General features: G+C 42.6%; 1 protein-coding gene across 2 annotated transcripts in view; it reads right to left on the reverse strand.

Moving 5' to 3' along the window:
* PHF14 (PHD finger protein 14) overlaps nucleotides 1-26,916 on the reverse strand; it is a 299,910-nt gene that overhangs the window by 39,388 nt on the left and 233,606 nt on the right. The window contains exon 18 of one of the 2 annotated variants that reach the window (XM_084620027.1): nucleotides 1,003-1,116. The exons of the other annotated variant lie outside the window; for it this stretch is intronic. Coding sequence (XP_084476153.1) covers nucleotides 1,003-1,116 — 114 coding nt within the window. The remainder of the gene's footprint in view (nucleotides 1-1,002; nucleotides 1,117-26,916) is intronic. 2 annotated transcript variants of the gene reach the window in all.

The following is a 26,916-nucleotide window of genomic DNA, read 5'->3' on the forward strand; positions in this document are numbered from 1 at the left end:
ATACTGAATGGCAAAAATTCTATGTCCTTCTTTATGAGGAGCACTGTAGCCAGAAGAACTCAGCATATATATGGTTTCAATATAATGACCACTTCATTTGATAATGTTTCCTGACAGGTCTATAGTAAAGAAAGGAATATCTAAAACTCTTCGGGGCTCTGGGGAAGTAGAAAATTAAGACTTCTCCTCAGGGGCTGAGGTGGTACCCCAATTTCAATAAGACATTTTGAAATTGGAAACAGTCATCGCCTAAAAAGATGTTTCCCACTATAGGAGAGGGTCAGGACTTCGAAATTTGCAGAAAGCCTATCTCCCCTGTTATGGAAGGGTACCCATGAAATAGGTTCAGAGACAGAATGAGCCACATTATGGAGTTTAGTCACAAGCTGGGACCTGTAGTGTGGACTTTGAGGCTGTCCTTTTAGAGGTGCTGAAGGTTCACTCAACCATGGACCTAGTATCTGGTGCCAGCAAGGTGTTCTTAATGAAGGCTAAAACAGATAGTCAATTCTTTGTCAAGAGTCCTTTCCTTACAAATGAGGGGGAAGTTCCCTTCAGATCATGGCCAACATAACCTAGCCAAGTTTACTTCTGAGAAGTTTGGCAATAGCTTTTCATAAACAAAAATCCTCTAATAATCAGAGTCCATTTCTTCTGACTTCCCCAGGGTTTGAAGGAATTCTTGCTGTCATGAGTATATGAGAAATAAGGAATGAGCAAAATATTTTCAAGTATTCCTGGAAAGCCTAGTCATTCATTATGAGAGTCTCAGTTAACAGTAGACAGAATGGGCTTAGCTAATGGAGAGCATTGGTTGAGGCCCTAGGCATTGCAGCACGCATTAGGTCTTAGGTGCCAGGGACACAGTGTGGAAGGGTCAGCCAGACCTCTAGGTTTAACGAAGGGTTTGCTATAAGTAAAATAAGACCAGGCATGAAAAATTGCAGGAAAACCAAAATACCCAACATAAATTTAGGAATAAATAGACACAGAATGTCCTACCTCTTCTGGATGTCTCTGTGCCACCACTACCAGCTCTTCAGAGATGCTTCTTGAAGTGGAGGGTACCACATTACCTGGGGCCTCTGAGACCACTTCATTTGACGGTTCAGAGTCCTGAGGGCAACAGAGACAAACAGACTCCTCAGAAGTGTATTGAAGTGGTACTCCACAAAAAGAGAGACTTTTTAGAGGTACTGTGGTCTGAACACAGGCATGGAAGACAGGAACTCCTAAATGCTAAAAACCTTCTAACTTGCGCAAGTCATTTAACTTCTGTCTCAGTTTTTCCATCTGTAAAATGGGGGAATTACATATCTTACATAAGGGTATTGTGAGAATTAGTAAATATTTGTACAGTATTTGAAGATATACAGTTGTGTATTAGTATTATCTTAACTCCTGCCCTCCCTTTCCTTTCATGTGGAAAGGAAAAAATAATCTTCTTCCAACTTGAATGAGTAGATTCTGCAATCAGCTGGGAGCAACGCAGAACAAGAACTGAAAAACAAAGCTCTTAAGAGGTAATTATTAAGTATTGCTTAAGTTTTCAAACACAATCTGACTAGTACTTCTACCTACCAGTGAAGCAGAGAACTTGCCACTTGCATCCTAGTTGCTTCTATTATTTAAAGCTTAATTACACATATTTAAGCGTTAGAGAAAACAGACATGAGTACACTAAAACCATATGTGCTTGGCAAATCAATAAATACCATTAAGGGCAGAATTTGTCCCACTTTCATGTGCTTCCCCAATAAGTCCTTAGGTTAGATTCAAAGGTGAGGTAAATGGCTGTAAGAGTTGCATAAAATATTTAATTTCGTCTTAAACTGGAGAAGAGGTAAAATAGTGGAATGATCTGCAATTCTCTGTATGTGCAAAATGACTATCTTAAAACCCAGAGAAGAGATGGAGGTGGTTGAAAGATTGTACTCAAAGAGTAGTTATCAATAGTTTGCTGTCAAGCTATGAGGGCATCCATAGTGGGGTCCAATTGGGGTCTGTCCCAGGCCCGGTACTATTCAACATTTTCATTGGTGACATGGATAATGGAGTGGAGAATATGCTTATAAAATCTGTGGATGACACTAAGCTGGGAAGGGTTGCAAGCATTTTGGAAGATAGGATTAGAATTCAAAATGACTGTGACAAATTGGAAAATTGGTCTCCAATTAGCAAGATGAAATTCAATAAAGACAAGTGCAAAGTACTTCACTGAGGAAAGAAAAATCTAGTGCACAAATACAAAATGGGGAATAATGGACTAGGCTGTAGTACTGCTGAAAAGGATCTGGGGGTTATAGTGGATCACAAATTGAATAAGTGTCAACAATGTGATGCTGTTGAGAAAAAGGCTAATATCATTCTGCAGTGTATTAAGAAAAGTGTATATGTAAGACATGGGGGGTAATTGTTTGTTCTGCTTAGTACTGCTGAGGCCACAGCTGGAGTACTGTGTCCAGTTTTGGGTACCATACTGTAAAAAAGATGTGGACAAATTGGAGGAGAGCAACAAAAAAATGATTAAAGATTTAGAAAACCTGTCCTTTGAGTAAAGGTAAAAAAAAAAAGGGGGCATTTTAGAATTGAGAAAAGATGACTTCAAATATGTTAAGGGCTGTTTTAAGAGGATAGGGATCAATCTTTCTCCATGTCCACTGAAGACAGCACAAGAAGTAATTGGCTCAATCTGCAAGGAACATTTAGGTTAAATATTAGGAACACTTGCTAACTATAAGGATAGCTAAGTACTGCAATAGGTTACCAAGGGAAGTTGTGGAATCCTCGTCATTAGAGGTTTTTAAGAACAGGTTAGACTAACACCCATCAGGGATAGTCTAGGGCCTGGTCTACACTACAAGTTTATGTCAGATTTAACAGCGTTAAATCCGAATTAACCCTGCACCCATCCACACAACAAAGCCATTTTTTCGACATAAAGAGCTCTTAAATCCGATTTCTATACTCCTCCCTAATGAGGGGATTAGCACTGAAATTGACATCACCGTTTCGAATTAGGGTTAGTGTGGATGCAATTCGAAGGTATTGGCCTCCAGGAACTATCCCACAGTGCACCATTGTGACCGCTGTGGACAGCGCTCTGAACTTGGATTCACTGGCCAGGTGTACAGGAAAAGCCCCAGGAACTTCTGAATCTCATTTCCTGTTTGGCCAGGCGAGCTCATCAGCACAGGTGACCATGCAGAGCTCATCAGCACAGGTCACCATGCAGTCCCAGAATCGAAAAAGAGCTCCAGCATGGACCGAACGGGAGGTACTGGATCTGATCGCTGTATGGGGAAGCGAATCTGTGCTATCAGAACTACGTTCCAAAAGATGAACTGCCAAAACATTTCAAAAAATCTCAGAGGCCATGAGGGACAGAGGCTACATCAGGGATGCAACACAGTGCCGCGTGAAACTTAAGGAGCTCAGACAAGCGTCCCAGAAAACTAAAGAATCAAACGGACACTCCAGGACAGAGTCCCAGACATGCCGCTTCTACGCTGAGCTCATGCAATTCTAGGGGGGGCCGCCACCACCACCCCACCCCTCACCGGGAACTCCGATGATGGGGTACTTTCCGCCATGACTGAGGATTTTGTGGATGGGGAAGATGATGATGAGGAGGACGAGCTTGGGGAGAGCACACAGCACACCATTCTCCCCGACAACCAGGATCTTTTTATCACCCTGACTGAAATACCCTCCCAACCCAACAAAGCCAGAGAAGGGACCTCTGGTGAGTGTACCTTTTTAAATATAATATATGTTATAAAAGCAAACGTTTTTTAATGATTAAGTAGCCCTGAGGACTTGGGATGCATTCGTGGCCAGTACTGCTACTGGAAAAGTCTGTTAACGTGTCTGGGGATGGAGTGGAAATCCTCCAGGGACATCTCCATGAAGCTGTCCTGGAGGTACTCTAAAAGCCTTTGTGGAAGGTTTCTGGGGAGAGCAGCCTTATTCCGTCCTCCATGGTAGGAAACTTTACCACGCCATGCTAGTAGCAAGTAATCTGGTATCATTGCATGACAAAGCCTGGCAGCATATGGTCCCGGTGTTTGCTGGCATTCAAGCAACATCCGTTCTTTATCTCTCAGTGTTATCCTCAGGAGAGTGATATCGTTCATGGTAACCTGGTTGAAATAGGGGAATTTGATTAAGGGGACATTCAGAGGTGACCGTTCCTACTGGGCTGTTTGCCTGTGCCTGAAAAGAAATCCTCCCCGCAGTTAGCCACGCGGTGGGAGGGGGGGCCATTGGCGCTGAGCTGTTTGCGTTTGGCTAGCAGTGATCTTCCCTGATACCAGCCATGATCTTTCCTGATACCAGCCAGGTGGTGGGGGGAAGGGAAAAGCGATCATCCCAGAGAATTGGATGTGGGGAGGGGGTTAGTTTGTTTTCTGCTGCTGCACTTTAACAGGAAAACTGCAGCACTAAATGGCCAACTCAACGGGCTTTGCTTGGTATGGGAAAGGAGGGGACTGTTGTTATGAAGGTTGCAGAAACCGAAAGACTATGGCTTACCATGGCCACCTGCATGCCGAATTCTGTTGCCCAGCCCTGCGTGTGTGATCTCTAACACCAAAGCCGCAGGCACTCAATATAAGATGCAAAATGCGACCTTGTACCAAAATCACATGTGCTATGTAATGTGAATAGTGCTGTTCACCATGAAAGAGTATAGCCATTGTTCTGTAAAATGTATCTTTTTAAATACTTCACTACATTTTTTTCCTCCAGCAGCTGCAAATGTTTCAAGCCTCCCTCCTCCGTCCGAAAAGCTATCTCAGATAAGGTGGCAAAAAAACGCACACGTGATGAAATGTTCTCTGAGCTCATGCAGTCGTCCGGCACTGACAGAGCTGTGTGGAGGGACACAATAGCAGAGTACAGGACAGTGGCCGATGAACATGAGGAGAGGTGGCGGCAGGAAGATCAGAGGAGGCATGAGGAAATGCTGGGGCTATTGCGAGATCAAACGGACATGCTCCGGCGTCTGATGGAGGTTCATGAACAGCAGCAGGATCACAGACTGCCACTGCAGCCCCTGTTTAACCGCCCTCCCTCCTCCCTAAGTTCCATAGCCTCCTCACCCAGACCCCCAAGAACACGGGGGGGGGGGGGGAGGGGAAGCGAGGCTCCAGGCACCGCTCCACCCCAGTGGACAGCCCAAGCAACAGAAGGCTGGCATTCGGCAAGTTTTAAAGTGGCCTTTTCCTTCCCTCCTACCCTCCTCCCACACCCCACCCGGGCTACCTTGTGAGTTATCTCCCTATTTTTATAATCAATTAATAAAGAATACATGTTTTTTAAATGAGAGTGACTTTATTTCCTTTGCAAGCAAGCTGTGATCGAAGGCGGGAGGGCAGGTGGCTTACAGGGAATTAGAGTCAACCAAGGGGGCGGGTTTTCATCAAGGAGAAACAAACAGAAGTGTCACACAGTACCCTGGCCAGTCATGAAACTGGTTTTCAAAGCTTCTCTGATGCGCACCGCTTCCTGCTGTGCTCTTCTAACTGCCCTGGTGTCTGGCTGCGCGTATTCAGCGGCCAAGCCATTTGCATCAACCTCCCACCCCGCCATAAACGTCTCCCCCTTACTCTCACAGAGATTGTGGAGCACACAACAAGCAGCAATAACAATGGGAATATTGGTTTCGCTGAGGTCTGAACAAGTCAGTAAACTGCGCCAGCGACCCTTTAAATGTCCAAATGCACACTCTACCACCATTCTGTACTTGCTCAGCCTATAGTTGAACAGCTCCTGACTACTGTCCAGGGTGCCTGTGTACGGCTTCATGAGCCAGGGCATTAAGGGGTAAGCTGGGTCCCCAAGGATAACTATAGTCATTTCAACATCCCCAACAATTATTTTCTGGTCTGGGATGTAAATCCCTTCCTTCAGCCGTTTAAACAGACCAGAGTTCCTGAAGACGCGAGAGTCATGAACCTTTCCCTGCCATCCCACGTTGATGTTGGTGAAATGTCCCTTGTGATCCACCAGTGCTTGCAGCACCACTGAAAAGTACCCCTTGCGGTTTATGTATTGGCTGCCCTGGTGGTCTGGTCCCAAGACAGGGATATGGGTTCCGTCTATGGCCCCACCAGAGTTAGGGAATCCCATTGCAGCAAAGCCATCCAATATGACCTGCACATTTCCCAGAGTCACTACCTTTGATAGCAGCAGCTCAATGATTGCGTTGGCTATTTGCATCACAGCAATCCCCACAGTAGATTTGCCCACTCCAAATTGATTCCCGACTGACCGGTAGCTGTCTGGCGTTGCAAGCTTCCACAGGGCTATTGCCACTCGCTTGTGAACTGTGAGGGCTGCTCTCATCTTGGTATTCTTGCACTTTAGGTAGGGGAAAGCAAGTCACAAAGTTCCATGAAAGTGCCCTTATGCATGCGAAAGTTTCGGAGCCACTGGGAATCATCCCTGACCTGCAACACTATGCGGTCCTACCACTCTGTGCTTGTTTCCCGGGCCCAGAATCGGTGTTCCACAGCATGAGCCTGCCCCATTAACACCATGATCTCCAAATTGCAGGGGAACGTGGTTTTAGAGAAAAGCGTGTTCATGTCCTCATCACCGCGCTGCCGTCACCTCCTCACCTGGTTTTTCAGGTGCTGGTTCTGCATACACTGCACGATAGTGCGCGAGGTATTTACAATGGTCATAACTGCTGTGGTGAGCTGAACGGGCTCCATGCTTGCTGTGCTATAGGGTCTGCTCCTGCTCGGGCAATCCAGGGAAAAGGGCGCAAAATGATTGTTTGCCGTTGCTCTGGCGGAGGGAGGGGTGACTGACAACATGGCTTACAGGGTTGGCTTACAGGGAATTAAAATCAACAAAGGGGGTGGCTTTGCGAGAAACAGAATGGCCCCCTCAAGGATAGAACTCAAAACCTCAAGGAAAGAACTCAAAACTGGGTTTAGCAGGCCGTTGATTTCATGGAGGGAGGGAGGAGAAAATGAATACAAAACAAATCTGGTTTATTTCTTGTTTTGATCCACTTCATCTATCTTTATACATCTTGCTGGCCGTGCAATACGACCGCTAGCCATCGTCATCTCCTGGGTGCTCGGCAGAAGACGTTGCTGTTGATTAAAAGACAGTGCACTGCCGGTAGGACTGAATCACCATGAGACAAAACGTAAAAGGGAAATGACCTGGCTGAGTCACTCCCATGTTTGCCCAGGCGACCCTGACCTCATTGAGGTCGGTTAAAAGAGCACCCTGGACTATGTCGACGATGGCTACCAGTCATACTGCACTGTCTGCTGCCAAAAGGCAATAAACTGCTGCTGTGTAGCAATGCAGTACCGCGTCTGTCAGCACCCAGGAGACATATGGTGACAGTTAGCTGAGCGGGCTCCATGCTTGCCGTGGTATGGTGTCTGCACAGGTAACTCAAGAAAAAAGATGCAAAATGATTGTCTGCCCTTGCTTTCATGGAGGGAGGGAGGCCTGACGATATGTGTGCCCAGAACCACCTGCAACAATGTTTTAGTCCCATCAGGCACTGGGATTTCTACCCAGAATTCAAATGGGCGGTGGAGACTGCGGGAACTGTGGGATAGCTACCCACAGTGCAACGCTCCGGAAGTCAATGGTTGCCTCTGTACTGTGGACACACTCTGCCAACTACATGCACTTAGAGCATTTGTGTGGGGACACCCACAATCGATTGTATAAAAACGCTTTCTACAAAACCGACTTCTATAAATTCGACCTAATTTCGTAGTGTAAACAAGGCCTGGACTAGATTACCTCTCGAGGTCCTTTACAGTCCTACATTTTTATGATTCTGTGATTGCCATGTGTGTACCATATTCCTGTTAGGTGCTTTTCCTGTTACTCCCCATCAGTGTGCAGGTTAAACTTGCACACCAACTACAACCCAAATAAGAGTAAGTAACACTACTTTATCACTTTTAACCAACATGCAATTTACACCACTCTTTATGTCACTACTGAGTTTGATCCAAAAATTCCGTGGGAGCTGTGGTTCACTTATATTAAGTTTGAATTTGGCCCAATAGGGTTAGAGAGGTGTAACTGAAAAGAAAATCTGGTCCATTTCCTTTTTCCTTTTGTTTTTAATGAATGCTCCCAAATCTAGCACTAGATTCAATAAACATTTCACCTACTGTATAATCTATGACATCCAAACCCCATTCAAATCTGTTTTGTGGCTAATTGAAAGTTAATGTAGAACATAAAACTATGTAAAGTTCTTACAGAATCTGTCCATCAGACGCTTTAACAATTCAGTATTATTATTAGTGAATGCACAAATGATATAATAAACATGGAAAGATGCTGAAAATATAAAATATAAAGTAGGAAGATAAAACAGATATTAAAAGTACAAAAAGAAAAAATGTCAAAAGGACTTGGGTAGGTATCACATGTTTTATCCATTCAACAGTCTCAGGATCAGCAGTGTGGAGTCTTGAAAGTCCTCCTGATAGACCAGCATGAGATGAGCAGTCATTTAGTAGATGTGCAGGATCCTCAACTGCAGCTACAAAGGGCTGTTCCTGAGACCCTGAGTGTGGTCATTTGCCACACACCTCACCAACCAGCATATGAAACAGCTAAGCCTGCATCAGAGTAGCGTGGCAGTTTGAGTCTTATGAGGCTGAGTGATGAGGAAGGAGATTTCTACAGACTGAGCAGCTTGTTCCCATTCTGTTTGGCAGCATCCACCATAGATATGGTTGGTATCATAGTCTAGATAGGTCTTCCGCTGATGAGTCAGTGGCAAGGCGTTTTCTATATATATTTGAAAAGTGGAAGTTGTGGCATTTCCTGGATTTGGTCAAGGAGTTTCTTTGCTGCAATATAACCCTTGATGTTAGGAGGCAGGATATTAGAGAGGACTGGTAGCCCGTGAACCTTTTTTTGGTGCCATAGGTCCTGTTATTCTCATTGTTTGATTCAATTGTACATCAAATAATGGTGTGGGGAATTTAATGACACAGGAGCACAGTACTCTCCAACTAAGCAATGATCTAGCACTGAGTTACACAGTGTTTGCACAATTCCACAGTCGAGACCCCATGCTTATTTAAGATGCCATTTCTGCATGTAATCTTCTGATTAACCTTGGTGAGATGGTCCTTGTAGGTGAGTGTACCAACTAGAGTTACTCCTACATATAATGGCTTTGGGTCGTGTGTCTGTCATTCTCCATTCAAGAAGATATTGAGCTCTCAATGTTGTGGCATGGTTGAGATGGAAGCATAACAACATTGTATCTGACCCACTGGGTTTACGTCTCCACTTCTTGCATTAGCTACTGATTACTGCAATATTTTGATTTAAGATATCCTCAAACTTTTTGAAATTTCTCTCTCTTGAAGCAAGGTAGATGTAATCTGCATATTGAATGGCCTTGAAATTGTTGGAAGCAGGTCATTCATAAATATATTGAAAAAAGTTAGAGCAAGAACATACCCCTGGAGCCCATGAAAGCTTATGCTCTAATAAATTTATTAGTCTCTAAGGTGCCAAAAATACTCCTGTTCTTTTTGTGGATACAGACTAACATGGCTGCTACTCTGAAACATATCCCTGCGTGAGTCTGTTTTTCTGAGTCCTTCAGCTTCCTTGACTATGGGATGCTGTTCCAGAAAGAAGGTCTGCTGGGAGGAGATGGGCCCTGCCTGACCAAGAAGGGGAAGAGCATCTTCATGCACTGACTTGGCAATGTAGTGAGGAGGGCTTTAAACTAGGTTCAAAGGGGGCAGACAACAAAAGCCCACAGCTAATCGTAAACAGAGGTTTAAGATGTTGGGCAGGGGGTCATGGAAAAGTACAACAAGATTATAGGAGCAACAAAAGGGAAATCAGTGGGGGAATGTGCTCAACATCTTAGATGTCTATACACAAAAGCAAGGAGTATGTGGAATAAACAGAAAGAACTGGAAGTATTAGTGCACAAGCTAAATTATGACTTAATTGGTGTCACAGAGATTTGATGGGATAAGTCTCATGACTAGAATATTGGTTTATTCAGGAAGGGGGAAAACAGAGGCGGTATTGCACTATGTATCAAGAATATGTATTTGTTCTGAGGTCCAGAAGGAGGCGAGAGGTAGACCAGATATAAGGGGTAAAACATAGGGTGATATTATGGTAGGTGTGCACTATAAACCATCAATTTAGGAAGAAGACGTGGATGAGGCATTTCTAGAACAACCAACAGAAATATTGAAAACAAAAGACCAGGTAGTAGTGGGGAAATTTAACTACACAGACATCCGTTGAAAAGTAACATGGCAAAAGACCACATTCCAGTAAGTTCTTAGTATGTATTGAGGAAAACTTTTTTGTTTGAGAAAGGGGAGAAGTAACCTGGGGGACAGACAATTAAGACTTGCTTGTGATCAATGGGGACGAATTGGTAGCAAATCTGAAGGTGGAAAGCACTTTGCGTGAAACTGATCATGAAATGATAGATATTCTAAATAGATTCTAAGGAAATTAAGGAGTTAGGGTAGCAAAATAATGACAATGGAGTTCAAAGGTGCAAACTAACAAAATCAGAGAATCGGTAGGAAAGTTCGCGTGGGAAAAAAATCTAAGGGAAAAACTGTTCAGGAGAGCTGGCAGATTTTTAAGGGAACATTAAAGGCACAACTGCAAACTGCTAATGTGAAGGAAAGATAGGAAGAGGCCAATATGGCTCCATCCAGGAGCTCTTTAATTACTTGAAAATAAAAAAAGAATCCCCAAAAAAGTAGAAACATGGACAAATAACTAAGGCGAAGTACTAAAGAATTTCACAAGCATCTAGGGACAAAATCAGAAAGGCTAATGCACAAAATGAGCTACACCTAGCAAGGGACAGAAAAGGGAATAAGAAGAGGTTCTATAAATACATTATGAGCAAGAAAAAGACAAAGGAGAGTGTAGATCCTTTACTTAGCAGAGAAGGAGAGTTAATAATGGATGACCTCAAGAAGGCTGACATGTTTAAAGCTTGTTTTGCTTCAGTTAAGGTTAATGGTAACCAGATACTTAATACAGTTAATATTAACAACAAGGAGAAAGGAATGCAATGCAAAATAGAGAAAGAACAGATTAAAGAATGTTTAGATTAGTTAGATGTATTCAAGTTGGCAGGGCCTGACAAAATGCATCTTTGGGTACTTAAGGAACTAGCTTAAGCAATTTCAGAACCATTTGCAATTATCTTTGAGAACTCATGGAGCATCGTTGAGGTTCCAGAGGACTTGAGAAAGTCAAACATAGTACCTAACTTTAAAAATGGGAATAAGGAGTGCCAGGGAATTACAGAACAATCAGCCAACTTCAATATCTGGAAAGATACTAGAGATACTGGAACAAACTTTTAAATAAATCATTTGTAAGCACCTAGCAAATAGTAGGGTTATAAGGAATAGCCAGCATGGATTTGTCAAGAACAAATCATGACAAACCAACCTATTTTCCTTCTTTGGCAGGGATGCTGACCTAGTGGATGGGGAGAAGAGTAAATGTGATATATCTTGATTTTAGTAAGGCTTTTGACACAGTCTCACATGACAATCTCATAAGCAAACTAGAGGAATGAGGTCTAGATGAAATTACTGTAAGATGGGTTGAAACAACATACTCAAAGTGTAGTTATCAATAGTTGTTTGTCAAATTGGGAGGGAGTATCTACTGGCGACACTTAGGGGTCAGTACTGGGTTCGATACTACTCAATATTTCCATTAATGTCTTGGATAATAGAGTGGAGAACATGCTTATAAAATGTGCAGATGACACCAAACTGGGAGGGGCTGCAGTCACTATGCAGGGCAGGATTAGAATTCAAAACCACTTTGACAAATTGGAGAATTGGGCTGAAATCAACAAAATGAAATTCAGTAACTATGAGTGCAAAGTAATGTGCTTGGGAAGGAAAAATCAAATGCACAAGTACAAAATGTGGACTAACTGGCTAGATGGAGGTGCTGCTGAAAAGGATCTGGGGGTGATAGTGGATCATAAATTGCACAAGTCAACAATATGATGCAGCAGTGAAAAAGGCTAATATCATTCTGCGGGGTTTTAACAGAAGTGTTGTACATAAGCCATAAGAAGTAACTGTCCCACACTTCTCAGCACTGGTGAGGCCTTGGCTGGAGTACTTTGTCCAAATTCTGGATGCCACACATTTGGAAAAATGTGGTCAAACTGGAAAGTATCCAGAGGAGAGCAACAAACGTGACAAAAGGTTTAGAAAATCTGACCTATGAGGAAAAGTTAAAAACCTGGGCATGTTTGGTCTTGAGAAAAGAAGACTGTTAGCAGTCTTCAAATATGCTTAATCTGCAATAACAGAAATTTAGATTAGTGGTGGCCAACCTGTGGCTTTGGCGTCAGATGCGACTCTTCAGAGGTTAATATGCGGCTCCTTGTACAGGCACCGACTCCAGGGCTGGAGCTACAGGTGCCAACTTTCTAATGTGCCGGGGGGTGCTCACTGCTCAACCCCTGGCTCTGTCACAGGCCCCGCCCCCACTTTACCCCTCCCGGGAGCTTGCCATGCCCTCGCTCCTCCCCCCCCCGCCCAAGAGCCTCCTGCACGCCAGGAAACAGCTGAATGGCACGTGTGAGGAGGGAGGGAGAGGCACTGCTCAACAGGGCTGCCGGTGGGCGGGAGGCGCTGGGAGCAGGGGAGAGCTCATGTGGGGGCTGCTGACATATTACTGTGGCTCTTTGGCACTGTACATTGATAAATTCTGGCTACTTCTCAGGCTTAGGTTGGCCACCCCTGGATTAGACCTTATGGAAAACTTTCTAACTATAAGTGTAGTTAAGTTCTGGAATAGGCTTCCAAGGGAGTTTGTGGAATCCCCATCATTGAGAGGCTTTTAAGAACAGGTTGGACAAACACCTTTCATGGATGGTCCCTTCTAGCCCCACATTTCTATAATTCTATATTCATCTTAGCTATCTTAGCTTAACTAGCATGTCTTGGTATTTGTCTATTTTGAAGCATCATTTCCTAAGCTATAATAACCCTGCAGGCAGGTAGTCCTATGTGAGGGAGGAACTCTTAGTAAATCTGCATTTTATTTTTAACGTTACCCTTTGGTTCATCCTCCAATATATATGTATCTACATTAGGCTGGTCAAAATTTAAAACACTTTAAACACCTTCACTAGTTGATACTGTGGTTTTGATAACTGCATAGATTGCAACATTTTAAAATATGAAACAATTCTATAAATCTGTGCCAATTGGACTGTGTTTGTTATAATACTCATTACAAAAGTTATTTTAGATGTCATCACATAAAACACAGAAAATGTACTTTTGATATACCACTTTCCTTCTCTCTAAAGCCATTAATTGCAAGGATATCAAGCAATGCACTCTTGGAAATTGCAAGCTGAGATGTTCATTACTGACTTTCTCCAAGATAATGACCTCTAGAAAAAATAAATTCAAGTTTTATGTTGACACAGTGTTTGCAATTTAACCCAATACATCTGTTTGAACTCCCTGAATATATATTCAAAACGCAAGAGGTGAACGGTCTGGGACAAACACTCCATTCACATTTTTGCTCATAACCAGATCCTTTGTTATGCTTTCAGGGAGAGCTATTTATATGTTGTAACTACCCTTAGGATTGCTTCCTATGTTGTTATTCTCTGATTTAAAAAAAAAAAAAAACAATAGAGTGCAACATTATTCAGACTCTTAAAACTAGAAAACAGAAAACAAAAGAAAAATTGCATTGAATATTTTTATATATTTATAGTAGTCAATTTAAAACTGGTTTTCAGTTCCCTGGTTTGAGAAACAAGATCTGCCCATTCCAGTACTGGGATCATGGAATCTCTGAGGTGAAGGAATGAGTAGCGGGAGGGTGTTTACTGGGTTGTTTTTTTTCCCCCATGGAGGTTGGAGAGCATGAGAGAAGTCTTTAGGACTGTGAATGAGCCTCCATTAGGGTCTCTATAGGGAAATATAAATGATTTGTTGACTCCCTGTAGGAGAAGCAGGACACTGAGCAAAAAAATTACAATACCAAGATAAAATATGGTTCTTCCTTCCATTGCCTCCCTTTCTTTACACAACTCCCTTTATGGCTTACAAGTAGAGGATTTGAATAACCTGTCTCATTCTATATTTTACCAGCTTAAGCTTCAGTGAGGAAAATTTACGCTACGCATCAGGAGGATCTTTTATAAGAACAATTAGAGGAGAAGCTGATGGTGGAGAACGAAGAATCCCACCAATGAGAATATTTAGTCTAACACCCATCCCTCATGGAAGGGAGGGAAGGTTTAGAGATACTAATACCAGTCCTGTAACAGTGCAAGAGTGTCATAAATATCACAAAGTGGAAGAGAAACTAGATAACCGAATAAGATGTGCTCTCCAATTCAAATATTTCTGCAATACATATAAAAGCACTGTTTTCTAGACAGGGGACATGTGAAACACAGCTTTCAAATTTTATAGGGAGTCAATGTATATATTTAAAACCAGGCTTCTGAGGACAACTGCTCCTGTGCACGTTTAATTGACACAGTGGTAATAAAGCCAGAAGAAGCTGGCTTAATAGGGCTGCCCAGGTACTAACAATAAAATAAGTTATTGAGTGATAGTACTCATGAGTGGGAATTTTAGATGAGGTCCATGTGCGCCAATAAATTGAAAGGATTATATTAGGGCTGTCCAATGGTTAAAAATAATTAATCACAATTAATCGCGAGATTTGAAAAACAGTAGTGATTAATTGTAGTTTTAATCGCACTGTTAAACAATAATGGAATACCATTTATTTAAATATTTTTGGATGGTGGGGGGGTTACAGTGTGTGTGTTGGGGAGAAGAGAGTGAGAGAGTGTGTGTGTTGTGGGAGGGCTGTCTCTTTAAGCAGAGCACTCAGAAGCCTGAATGCTTTTTGAGCCAGCAGCAGCTGCTGTGAGCAGCACTCACTCCTGAGCCAGCAGCAGCAAACCCCCCTATCCCCTGATCCCAACTCAGCACTGACCGGCTACATGGGTGGCGGACACCCGGATATAAGTCCCTCTGCCCTACGCAGCAGACAGGAGGCAGGCTCCCGATTTGGAGCAGCGTGGCCAGGAGCGACTCTGGTGGTGGGGAGAGGGGAGGAGGCAGCAGCAGCAGTGAATCTGGGTGACAGGAGGAAGGGCATCCATGCCCTGGAGGCATGCAGTGGCGCCTCCCTGAGCATAGTGCCCTGGTGTTCGATTAACGCTCATTAAAAAAAAAGCATTAATTTGTTTTGAGTTAATTGCATGCGTTAACTGTGATTAATTGACAACCCTAGATTATATCCGCATCATAAGCAATTGACAGGTCTAAAATGTATCAAGAAATCTTCAGACCTTTGATGTTAGTGTTCATGAAATTTAAGACAATAGGATGGTATTGGCTTAAGTCAAGCACAGTTTGTACAAATATTATGCACACTTCTGAAAACAGCCAACACATATAATATGATATTCCAGTCCTGGAAAAATAAAAACAAGTAGTTGGGGGAAATTATGAGGTTTTATTGGCATGTTGATAAATATTTACTAGGTATTTGAATAAAACCTCTGAGTCATTTTCATTTGTTATGTAGGCAACATTTGAACCCAGATCTTTAGTGGGGAATGACCAGTGATCCAATCCTTGGTAACTTTACAATTTGGGTTGTTTGGGTCCGGGGGAGGGGCACCAGACACAAAAGCATTGCTGATTTAACTCTGGGTGTGAGACATTTTGAGGCAGTTTTAAAAGCTTAGGTCACCAGAGACCAGAGTTGACAACATGAAAGGTGGGAAAGTGGGAAATCACCTTGCAGTTACCTAAGCGTATCTGATCTGTGGACAAAAAGAATGAATGACAGTTGTTATGGTGTTCAGTTCCTTGAACTACAGACTTTTTATTGTATTTAATCATTGATGTAATCCCCCAGAGAACTGAAAGTATTAACTCTCTCTTGACTTTTTTCCTACCATGGGCATATTTTTGTTTTCTCATAGTGTAACAGAAGCTGTTACACGACGAGAAAGTGTAACATGGCTTCTTTTTGTATTCTTTATTGTGTAGAAGTATCATTGATATGACAGCATTAGTAGCACATGCAGAAATAACGAGATTCTAGAATAGATGTGGGGTGTTTTATGTGGCCTCCCGATAATGATAGATTTTAGAAAAAATAGATATGTGCAACCTAGGAGAACATTCACTACTATGTGGTAATAATGCTGTGGGTCAAATTTGGGGCCTGATTTTTTATGTGTTTCTTTTTAGCATTCCTGAGAACAGACAATTTATAAAAATACACACATGTGTGACTAGATAGTATATGTACATGTCTTATACTTGTGAATGTTAAAAAGATAATAAAATATTCAGGCCCTGAAGTTTGCTTCCAACAACACTGTGTATATATATTTCACACATATATGTCAGAAAAGCTGGGTGACCAGCCATGGCTTGAGGAGTAGCAGGGACAGGCTGTTGCAGGGGCATGGGTCAGGGGTGCTAGAACAGGGTGGTCAGGGAGCCGTGGCCCTCCCCATTTTTTTTCCAGCCGTAAGGGAGAGCGATGAGGGGAAGGGGTGGAGAGGTGTTAGCTGGGGGTGGGATCTTGGGGGGAAGAGGCAGTGTGGGGGTGGGGCCTAAGAGGAAGGGACGGTGCTAGGGTGGAGGCTCAAGGGGAAGGGGTGGCATGGGGGATGAGGCCATCATTTGGGCACCAGTGGCCCCCCATTTTTAGGGAGCTTCTGCCGCTCCTGGCATGGGTAATTTATCAGTGCTACTAGTGACCCCCTACACGCCACAAGACAGCAACGCTGAGCAGACTGGAGTGGCTCCTTTCTTTAGGAGCCTATATTCCTGCCTAGGGGGTCACCCAATTAGAACCTTGCTTGTGGATTGGGATTCATCTCATCAGGCTCAGAACACTCATCTCTCTCTCACACACAGACTCATGAATGTTAAATGATGGGCTAAGTTTTAGTCCAGTGCGAAACTGAAACATTGTACCTATAATTATCTCACCACCCAACCAAAATAGGATTTATAATGAAAATGCTGACATTCAAATATAGCTTGCAAATATACAGAGTATACAGGGAGATCTATGGTAACAACATACTATATAAAAAAAACGAGGTGTACTTGTGGCACCTTAGAGACTAACAAATTTATTTGGGCATAAGCTTTTGTGGGCTAAAACCCACTTCATCGGATGGATGCAGTGGAAAATACAGTAGGAAGATATACACACAGAGAACATGAAAAAATGGGTGTTGCCATACCAACTGGAACGAGACCAATTAATTAAGGTGGGCTATTATCAGCAGGAGAAAAAAAACCTTTTGTAGTGATAATCAGGATGGCTCATTTCAAACAGTGGACAAGAAAGTGTGAGTAACAGTAGGGGGAAAAAATTAGCATGGGGAAATAGCTTTTACTTTGTGTAATGACCCATCCACTCCCAGTCTTTTTTCAAGCCTAATTTAATGGTGTCCAGTTTGCAAATTAATTCCAATTCTACAGTTTCTCATTGGAGTCTGTTTTTGAAGTTTTTTTGTTGGAGAATTGTGACTTTTAGGTCTGAAATTGAGTGACCAGGGAGGGTGCAGTGTTCTCCGACTTGTTTTTGAATGTTATAATTCTTGATGTCTGATTTGTGTCCATTTATTCTTTTGCGTAGAGATTGTCCGATCTGGCCAATGTACATGGCAGAGGGGCATTGTTGGCACATGATGGAATATATCACATTGGTAGATGTGCAGGTGAACAAGCCTCTTATGGTGTGGCTGATGTGATTAGGTCCTATGATGGTGTCCCTTGAATAGATATGTAGACACAGTTGGCAACGGGAATAGGTTGTTCTGGAATAGGTGACTTCTGGATATTATTCTGGCTCTGTCAATCTGTTTCTTCACTTCAGCAGGTGGGTATTGTAGTTTTAAGAATGCTTGATAGAGATCTTGTAGGTGTTTTTCTCTGTCTGAGGGATTGGAGCAAATGCGGTTGTATCTTAGAGCTTGGCTTTAGACAATGGAACGTGTGATGTGGTCTGGATGAAAGCTGGAAGCATTTAGGTAAGTATAGCGGTCAGTAGGTTTCTGGTATAGGGTGGTGTTTATGTGGCCATTGCTTATTAGCACTGTAGTGTCCAGGAAGTGGATCTCTTGTGTGGACTGGTCCAGGCTGAGGTTGATGGTGGGATGGAAATTGTTGAAATCATGGTGGAATTCCTCAAGGGCTTCTTTTCCATGGGTCCAGATGATGAAGATGTCATCAATGAAGCGTAAGTAGAGTAGGGGCGTTAGGGGACAAGAGCTGAGGAAGCATTGTTCTAAGTCAGCCATAAAAATGTTGGCATACTGTGGGGCCATACGGGTACCCATAGCAGTGCTGCTGATCTGAAGGTATACATTGTCCCCAAATGTAAAATATTTATGGGTGAGGACAAAGTCACAAAGTTCAGCCACCAGGTTTGCTGTGACATTATCGGGGATACTGTTCCTGATGGCTTGTAGTCCATCTTTGTGTGGAATGCTGGCGTAGAGGGCTTCTACATCCGTAGTGGCCAGGATGGTGTTTTCTGGACACGAAAGCTTATGCCAAAATAACTTTGTTAGTCTCTAAGGTGCCACAAGTACTCCTCGTTTTTTTTGCTGATACAGACTAACTCGGCTACCACTCTGAAACCTGTAAACATACCATATTTATCTCTCAGTCTCTATTAAAGTCACAGCAGCTGTTAAATTGTACAGAACAGAAGCCCTAGATACACTTTCATTCTCATGAAGGAAATGAAGAACTGACTCTTCAAAGCATAATATAAATGCGTGCTTACACTACGTTATTTAGACATACAGAAAGATTACAAAGCTGTATTTGAAACAAGATGATGGGAAATGTAAACTGCAGTTTGCAATGATATTTATGCCAAGCAGAACTTTAGCAATTACTCTTCTGCCATTGCTACTTCAAACAACTAAACCAACCAACCAACCATCCAAACAAAAAATTCCTAAAAAATCCCCACAGGAGGTGACTTCAACGTGGCAGGTTTGAATATGTCATATTAACTCTGTATCAATTTTCATACATCATCTTTTATCCTGGTACAGTTGAAATTTATGCAAGTCATAAATTGGCTTTAAACAAGCTTTGAAACAGGCTGGAACTAGTTTTCAAATTAAAGAGCCGTCAGTACATTATAAGGTACTGTCATTTTATTACCCCAATCAATTCTATGTGGCCTGAGGTACAAGGAAAATGGATGCTGTCTTCATTTGCTAAGGGTTTATCTCCTACACCAGGCTTTGAAAACATGACTACAGTAATGAATTGGAAGCTAAAGTTACTAACAATGACTTTTAATGTTAGCAAAGTAGAAAACAAGTTGTTCCTCTTTAGAGTTATGCAAAGAAATGTCCCTTTTTAAAATATGAAGCCAGTTTCTTAAGGCTGAAGAATACAGGGAAGGGAATTACATTTCAGTTAAAAATCTACATGTAAGGCACTTTTAAATTATTTTATATACTATTTTGTTGCTGTTTGTTATTATAGTTGCTTTCTACCAGTTTCACCATACACACACAAACTGACAAAAAATACTTCCGTCAAAAATAATAAAAAATTTACAGATAAGCAAAGTAAGAAAAATGTGGCTTGAGAATGTATCAGAGTTTGATTTAAGGATATTTACTTTGCATATTTTGGCATGTGATGTTGACAATTTATTTGAGAGCTTTAAGTTTTTGAATCTCAGCATCTACTGCCATTAAATAATTATTTTCTGACCTCCCTCATACTTTCTCACAACTGTGAAAATTTAAATCAATAAAAGTTGAAAGAACTCTAAATCAATAAGACACAAACACAACTCTTAAAAACAAACATTGATATTACCCATTGAAATTCTTTAAAAAAAATTGAATTCTGCCAAGCCTACAAATAATGCTTTTAATTATTTGGTCCACCAGTCTTCCCTTCCACCTCCCATGGGGACAGCAGTAGCAATCAGAAGGAGCTTTTACTATCGGTGGACATCATCATTTATCTCTACTCTGAAAAGTGGACTAGCTCTCCCCCGCCGCATTTGCTGTATTGCCATTAGATACTTTTCTATCCCACCCCTCTCCCAGTATTTTAATCTACCAGATGTCCAGTCTGACCCTCCTTGTCCATTACACTTCTCACCCTCCTTGGCTTCCACTTCCCTTCTCTTTCCCAGTCTAACTTCTTACCCCTCAATTTCCCTCTCACTGTAACTGTCCTCTTTAACATCAACAGTCCCTGAACGACCTCAAGCAGCTCCTAAAACTAAACAACTGTAATAAAAAAATATATATAAAAAGTTAAAAGAAAAACAACAGCTGAAACTAGCAAGAAAAAACAGGATAATTTTGCTTATAGCTTGTATCCATTTCCTCTCCTCTTTGAGTGTTTTTTGTCTTTAGACTGTACGCCGTTCAAGAAAGGACCACATCTCCTTATGTGTTTGTACATCAGCAAGCACAATGGGGCCCACAAGTCTGATTGAGGCCTATGGGTACTATCATAATTGAAGTAAGACTTGGGTAACTCATGGCCAAGATGGAGTCTGCTCTGTGGGGGGTTCCAGCCAAGAAAAAGGTGCTCTGGAAGTGAGTCATATGCTGATGTTTGTCTTCTGCACCAGCAGACTTTTCCCAACACAGAATGACAACTTCCCCTAATTAACTAGCTACAACCTCCTTCCTTATTCTCAATGCAAAGTCACTAGCCCCAGTACTCATGGCCCCATACTCTTTTGGGCAACACTGATACTGGGTACAGCTCTGTTTGTCCTTCTTAGATGATTGCTTCCTGGAATGATGCTCCTCCAGGCTTGTATCCTGGGACATCCCTGCACGGCTGCTCTGACCCTCCTGGGCTTCAGACTGATTCTCAGAGGCTTTGCTATGGAATGGCCTGCTTGCTATAGGCTGTCTTGTAGGGCACTACAGAGACACACACACCCCTTTCACTCTCCCCGCCTTCACACCCCTCCCTGGAACAACCACCATTATCTCTGCCTCAGGATGAGGCTTTAAAGGGGCCATGCACTCACAACCCAAGAGGATTATATTTGGAAGGAAAGAGTCATGAACCAAAGAATGTACGTTTCCCAATAGCAACACAGGTTGTGTGTGAAAATCTGGAAAAGGGAAAAAGCTAAGTCTATGTTTTTCATTTTCCCATTGATCACAGTTACAGAGACTCACTCTCTATAAGCATAAGTATTTTGTGCAAAGAGCCCTCCCCTCTTTCACTCCCAGGGCTTTGGAGGAGAAAAGGAGTATTCTTTATTCAAGAGGAAAAAAGGCAGATGGCTGCCTATGTCCTGAGCTAGCTCCTTGCTGTCTTTTCCTCTGGCAGTTATCTGATGTACTGGGGCAGTTCCAGTGCATACAGTAACGAGGAGACCTTTGCATGGTGTTAGAGGTGTATACTACAGTAGTATACTCACCACAGAACACAAGTGTGGCTCAAGATACAGTTCGTTCCCTCATCCAAAATATTACTGAGCATGTTGATGTTACTGCTTTCCATTTTTACATATCTGCTGCTGTGAGGAGAAATTCTAGCAAATGACGGATGCCACAGTGTGTTATTGTCTAGAAAGATTTTTTATCTTAGATAGTAACTTTAACTATCTGGTTTTAATACCTATTTAAGACACTACGCATACTATTCACTTCTGCTGCCTGTTGAGGCTGAATTTTCCCCTATGTTCATTGTGTATGGCTTTGCCCGTCCCAATCCCTTCTCATCATAAGTTTAATCAACAAAAGCACAGTGAGTATGCTGCATCTGCCTAGGATACATTCATCTCCATCTTCGATACTCCTACAACAACTTCTAGCCCATATGATTTGAGATTTAAAAATACCTTTTTCTGAACAGCAAATGCACAAAGAAACCAGTGAGCTAGCAAGAGTCAAAGAGGGAGGTACAGCTGTAACCATTTTCTTAGCTAAGTGAGAGTTTAAGGCCGCATGTGGGTTTGCATGTGTCTGTTTTCAGGTTTTCATGATTCTGAGGCGGTCTCCTTCAGCAATAATTAGGGACTGACCATGTCTGCTAGGGATCAGATTTCACCCATTTATATTACCTTGCAAAAGACTAATGAACTGCCCAAAACCCGCAAATGTGCTATACAGGGGCACTTGGACAGTTGAGCCAAAAGGGACTGCATTTGTGAATAAAGACCTATTAAGTCTGTGTGCATGCAGCTCAGAGCAACAACAGCATTGGACTCAATGAAGCAAACTTCCTGTCACTTATCAGTATCAAACTGCAAATCCACACAACTTCTGAGCTTCTAGTTTGATGGATTGGGAATAGGTGCGTACTATGCTCACTATACTTGGCAAATGCTTAATTGTGCTGCAGAACTGAACCCCTGGAGATATTTCTGGTCTATCAGCTGCTTTATTCTGTTACAAAAGATAAGTAGCTTGGAAAAGGCTTTCTCTTCAAGTGCACAATTTTCAGATACAATGCATCATTATGCAAAGTGTGACTGTCAGATGTTGGAACAAAGCTTCAAATTGCACCATCTAACTTTATTCTCAAGGGAGGGTCAGCAAGTTAAGACTTTTTTTTTTATTATTTGAGACATCCTTTAAGTAATATTTATTTAGTTTCTTGCATCCTCATTAGCAATCATTCTAGCTCTTCAAGTACTGGAAGTCCAGATTTTCCCTACATAATGCAAAACAGAGTAGCACTAAAATGGGAAGTTGCCAAAAGCAGCATTAAATTGCGAAAGGGTATCAATCATATGCATAATTGTTTCCATCTTTTATGTGATGCAAGTCAGCAATTCTTTTTCAGGAATAGGACAAAACAAAACACACACACACAAACTAAACTATCAGTCTGTTAAAAAACACGTACCAATGTCCACTGTTCTGATTCCTCTGAATGATATGATGAAATGACAGACATATCCTATATTTGAGTTTTAACTCTCAAGGCAAAATGCTTCAGTTCCGTTTTTAACCAGTGTGATGCTGACAGTAGCGGTTGAAAAGTAATCTCTCAGAAACATGAACGTTTTTATGGATTATTCTACCCCCAACAACTATTTGAAGTATGTATCGCAAATCTTGAACTGATGCATCACATTTCTTTGGAAAGTCCTATCTGCACAGGAACATTTGAATGCAAACTGTTGTACCTTAAGTGTTATATACAATTCTTACCTCAGGTTTTGCATTTCTAAGTGTCCCTCCATCACAGACAATACTCAAATTCAGAGAAGTCTACCATATCTATAATGGACTCCATACATTAACTATTGTTGTGTCCCAGATTCATTAATCAGTGTAAGACGTATCATTTAATTGTCCCTCACTAAAAGGGTGCAAAGGGGTAGTCTGTCCCACATCACCTGCCGTGGCCCTTTAAGATTTTGGAAGGTTTTGATGTATGCAGAGAGCTAGGATATAAGAGGTATTGGTAGACAGCATGTGGACCCAGGAAGCTGTAGCATTTGGGAGAAAGTCAGTTACTCTTTCTTTAAGGGCCTGGGACCATGAGTGTTGCAGATTGGGCAGGGCAAGACCTCCCTATCACCTGATAAATTGGGGACAAACTGGGCAAAACAGACTATCATATATGTCGCTCTGCTCCTTCATAGAAGGGCAGACACCAGTAGGAGAAGGCTGCCTGCTGAACCCTCTGAGCTCAATGACTAATTGAGAAAAAGTGGCCAGTGGAAGGAGAAGCTGGCTAAGGCGCTACAGCTGGACTAATTTACAACTGAGCTGTCCAGGGAGGACAGCTGGGGACTCCTGTCCTAAGAGAGAGTGACCATTTAAGTACAATACCAACTCCACGAAGTGGGCTGGGTGATCTCCTGAACAGGGGGGCAAGAAAACTGACCAAGAACTCTTATATAGATCCAGAGTGGGCATTAACTGGGATGACTAACAAAGTGAGTTGCACTTTGTGGAAAGACTTAATAAATCAGACCCCATCGTGGAGAGAGGCAGGGAGATATGTTCTTAACCAGTCTAGTCTGGGTAATTGATTAGAAGAACCTGAACGGGTGCTGAACAGAACACACCTGCAAAACAAAGGGGTGTCCTGGGGGGCAGCCCTCCATGACTGTGGGAGATCCCCTCATTTCAGTGACAAATATATTATCATTCCACACAGATCTTGCATTGACTGCTTATTACTGTGAATTATGGCATTAGGAATTCAGAATCATTTACCTAGGTTATAGAAACCATTTATGGTAAAGAAATGAACCCTAAAACATCAAAAGCTTCCTGCAAAAATAATCCTTGTGTCCTTCTTTCCGGGTCTTTGCATAACATCTGAATCTGTCAGGCTGAAAGGTGTGTCTTAGGTATCCTATGGTAGGTTTCAAAGAAACATAGCGGTTCTGCTATGATATAAACATTGTGAATGCCTGTGATTTACCCTTTAATGACAGTAAGCAGAATGATTAAATACAGTAATTTTTAAAATGCATTAAACTACTGATACAGATATTATTATTAAACCAACCTAATATCCTTCTTTGACAGGGTAACAAGCCTTGTGGATAGCAGGGAAGGAGTAGATATGATATATCTTAACTTCAGTAAGGTTTTTGATACTATCTCACAGCACCTTGCCATAAGCAAACTATGGAAATATAGCCTAGACAAACCTATGACAAGGTGGGCGTACAATTGGTTAGAAAACTGTACTCACAGAATAATTATCAACAGTTCACAGTCAAGGGCATATTGAGTGGGATTCTACAGGGATCTGTCCTGGGTCTGATTCTATTCAATATTTTCATAAACGATTTGGATAATGGCACAGAGAGTACACTAACAAAGTTTACGGACAATACCAAACTGGAAGGGGTTGCAAGTGCTTTGGAGAATAGGATCAGAATTCAAAATGATTTTGACAAACTGAAGAAATGGTCTGAAATAACTAGGATGAAATTCAATATGGACAGATGAAAAGTACTACACTTCGGAAGGAATAATCAACTGCATAATTACAAAATGGGAAATGATTGCCTAGAAAGGAGTGCTGCAGAACAGGAGCAGGGGGTTATAAAGGATCACAAACTAAATATGAATCAACAATGTAACACAGTTGCAAAAGAAGCACACATCATTCTGGGGTGGACTAGCTGGAATGTTGTAAGCAAGACACAAGAAGTAATTCTTCCACTTTACTCAGCACTAATAAGGCCTTAATTGGAGTATTGTGTCTTGTTCTGGGTACCGCACTTCAGTAAAGATGTGGCTAAATTGAAGAAAGTTCAGAGAAGAGCAACAAAAATGATTAAAAGTCTAGAAAACATGACCTACAAGGAAAGATTGAAAAAACTGGGTTTGTTTAGTCTAAAGAAGAGAGGACTGAGGAGAGCGGCCGGGGGGTGGGGTGGGGTGGGAGGAGAGAACGGACACATATGATAACAGTCTTCAAGCACATAGAAAGTTATTATAAAGAGGAGGGTGATAAATTGTTCTCCTTATTCATGCAGGAAAGGACAAAAAGTAATGGTCTTAAATTGCAACCAGGAAGATTAAGTTTATATATTAGGAAAAACTTTCTAACTGTCAGGGTGGTTAAGCACTGGAACGTATTACCTAAGGAGGTTGTGGAATCTCCGTTACTGGAGGTTTTAAAGAACAGGTTAGACAAACATCTGTTAGGGATGATCTAGATCAGGCCCCCCTCAACATGCTATAAAAACTCCAAGCCCCAGGCGGGGGAGGGGCGGAGCAGGTCCCGCAGCCCCCCGAAAGGGCTCACAGCCCCGCAGGGGGCCGCAGACCCCTGGCTGAGAACAGCTGGTGTAGATAATACTTAGTTCAATTGCACTGAAGGGGACTGGACCAGATCATATGACCTACCAAGGTCCCTTCCAGTCCTCCAGGAAAGCAGGACCACCTCCACCCCCGACTCACCTCAGCAGGCCATCCAGCCTGTCAGGGTTGTGTGTATTGGGGGATCAGCTCAAAAAGTTTGAAAACTGCTCAGGGTGCAGGAAAGGCGTACCTAGGGGTTATGTGCGGGCAGGTGAGTAGCTCAGGGTGCAGAGAGGGGGTAGCTACGGGCTGTAACCCCTGTTGTCAGTGCCCCGCAAGGGCTCTGCTGGCCACAGAGTGGGGTCCCCATGCTTGGGTGGCTCTTGCTGGCTGTGTGAGCTGAGGAGCAGCTGCAACCCCGGGAAGCAGCAGCAGACGGGGGAATGCCGTGGCTGCCTGCTCCATGACACCAGCCAGAGTAGCAACTGCCCACACTGCCCGACTCTGGCTTCCCGCCTCCGACTTGGCCCAGGAGTGGGGCCTCAGAGGTGGGGAGTGGAGGAAGGGGGGTGTATGGAGCTGCCCCCAGGACTGCCCCACTCTGGCACTGCAGTGGTGGTGGTGGGGAACCAGTGCTCAGTGTTTCAGCCCCGCGGCAAGGATCACTGGGGCTCAGGGTTTCAGACCTGCAGGGTGGCGCACTGGGGCTTGGAAGTTTCAGCCTCGCACTAGGGCTTGGGCTCTGGGTTTCTGCCGCAGGGGTTCTGCAACCCCACTGAAACCGCTGGTCTAAATAATACTTAGTTCAATTGCACTGAAGGCGACTGAACCGGACCAGGTGACCTACCAAGGTCCCTTCCAGTCCTCCATTTCTATAATTCCTATAGAAATGTATGGTTAATACACACTGGCTGCCTAAGACCTCAAGAATATTTTATTATGTCTAAGTCAGTTGCATTAAAAATAAGCCTGTTTATTAAAAGAGGGAATGAACAGCCAGCTGTTAGTCTCTAAGGTGCCACGAGTACTCCTTTTCTTTTACGAATACAGACTAACATGGCTGCTACTCTGAAACAGTTTAAGATGTAACACTAATCAACAACATT

This window comes from Lepidochelys olivacea (genome assembly GCF_965140295.1).
Source record: "Lepidochelys olivacea isolate rLepOli2 genome assembly, chromosome: 2".
Taxonomy (NCBI): domain Eukaryota; kingdom Metazoa; phylum Chordata; order Testudines; family Cheloniidae; genus Lepidochelys; species Lepidochelys olivacea.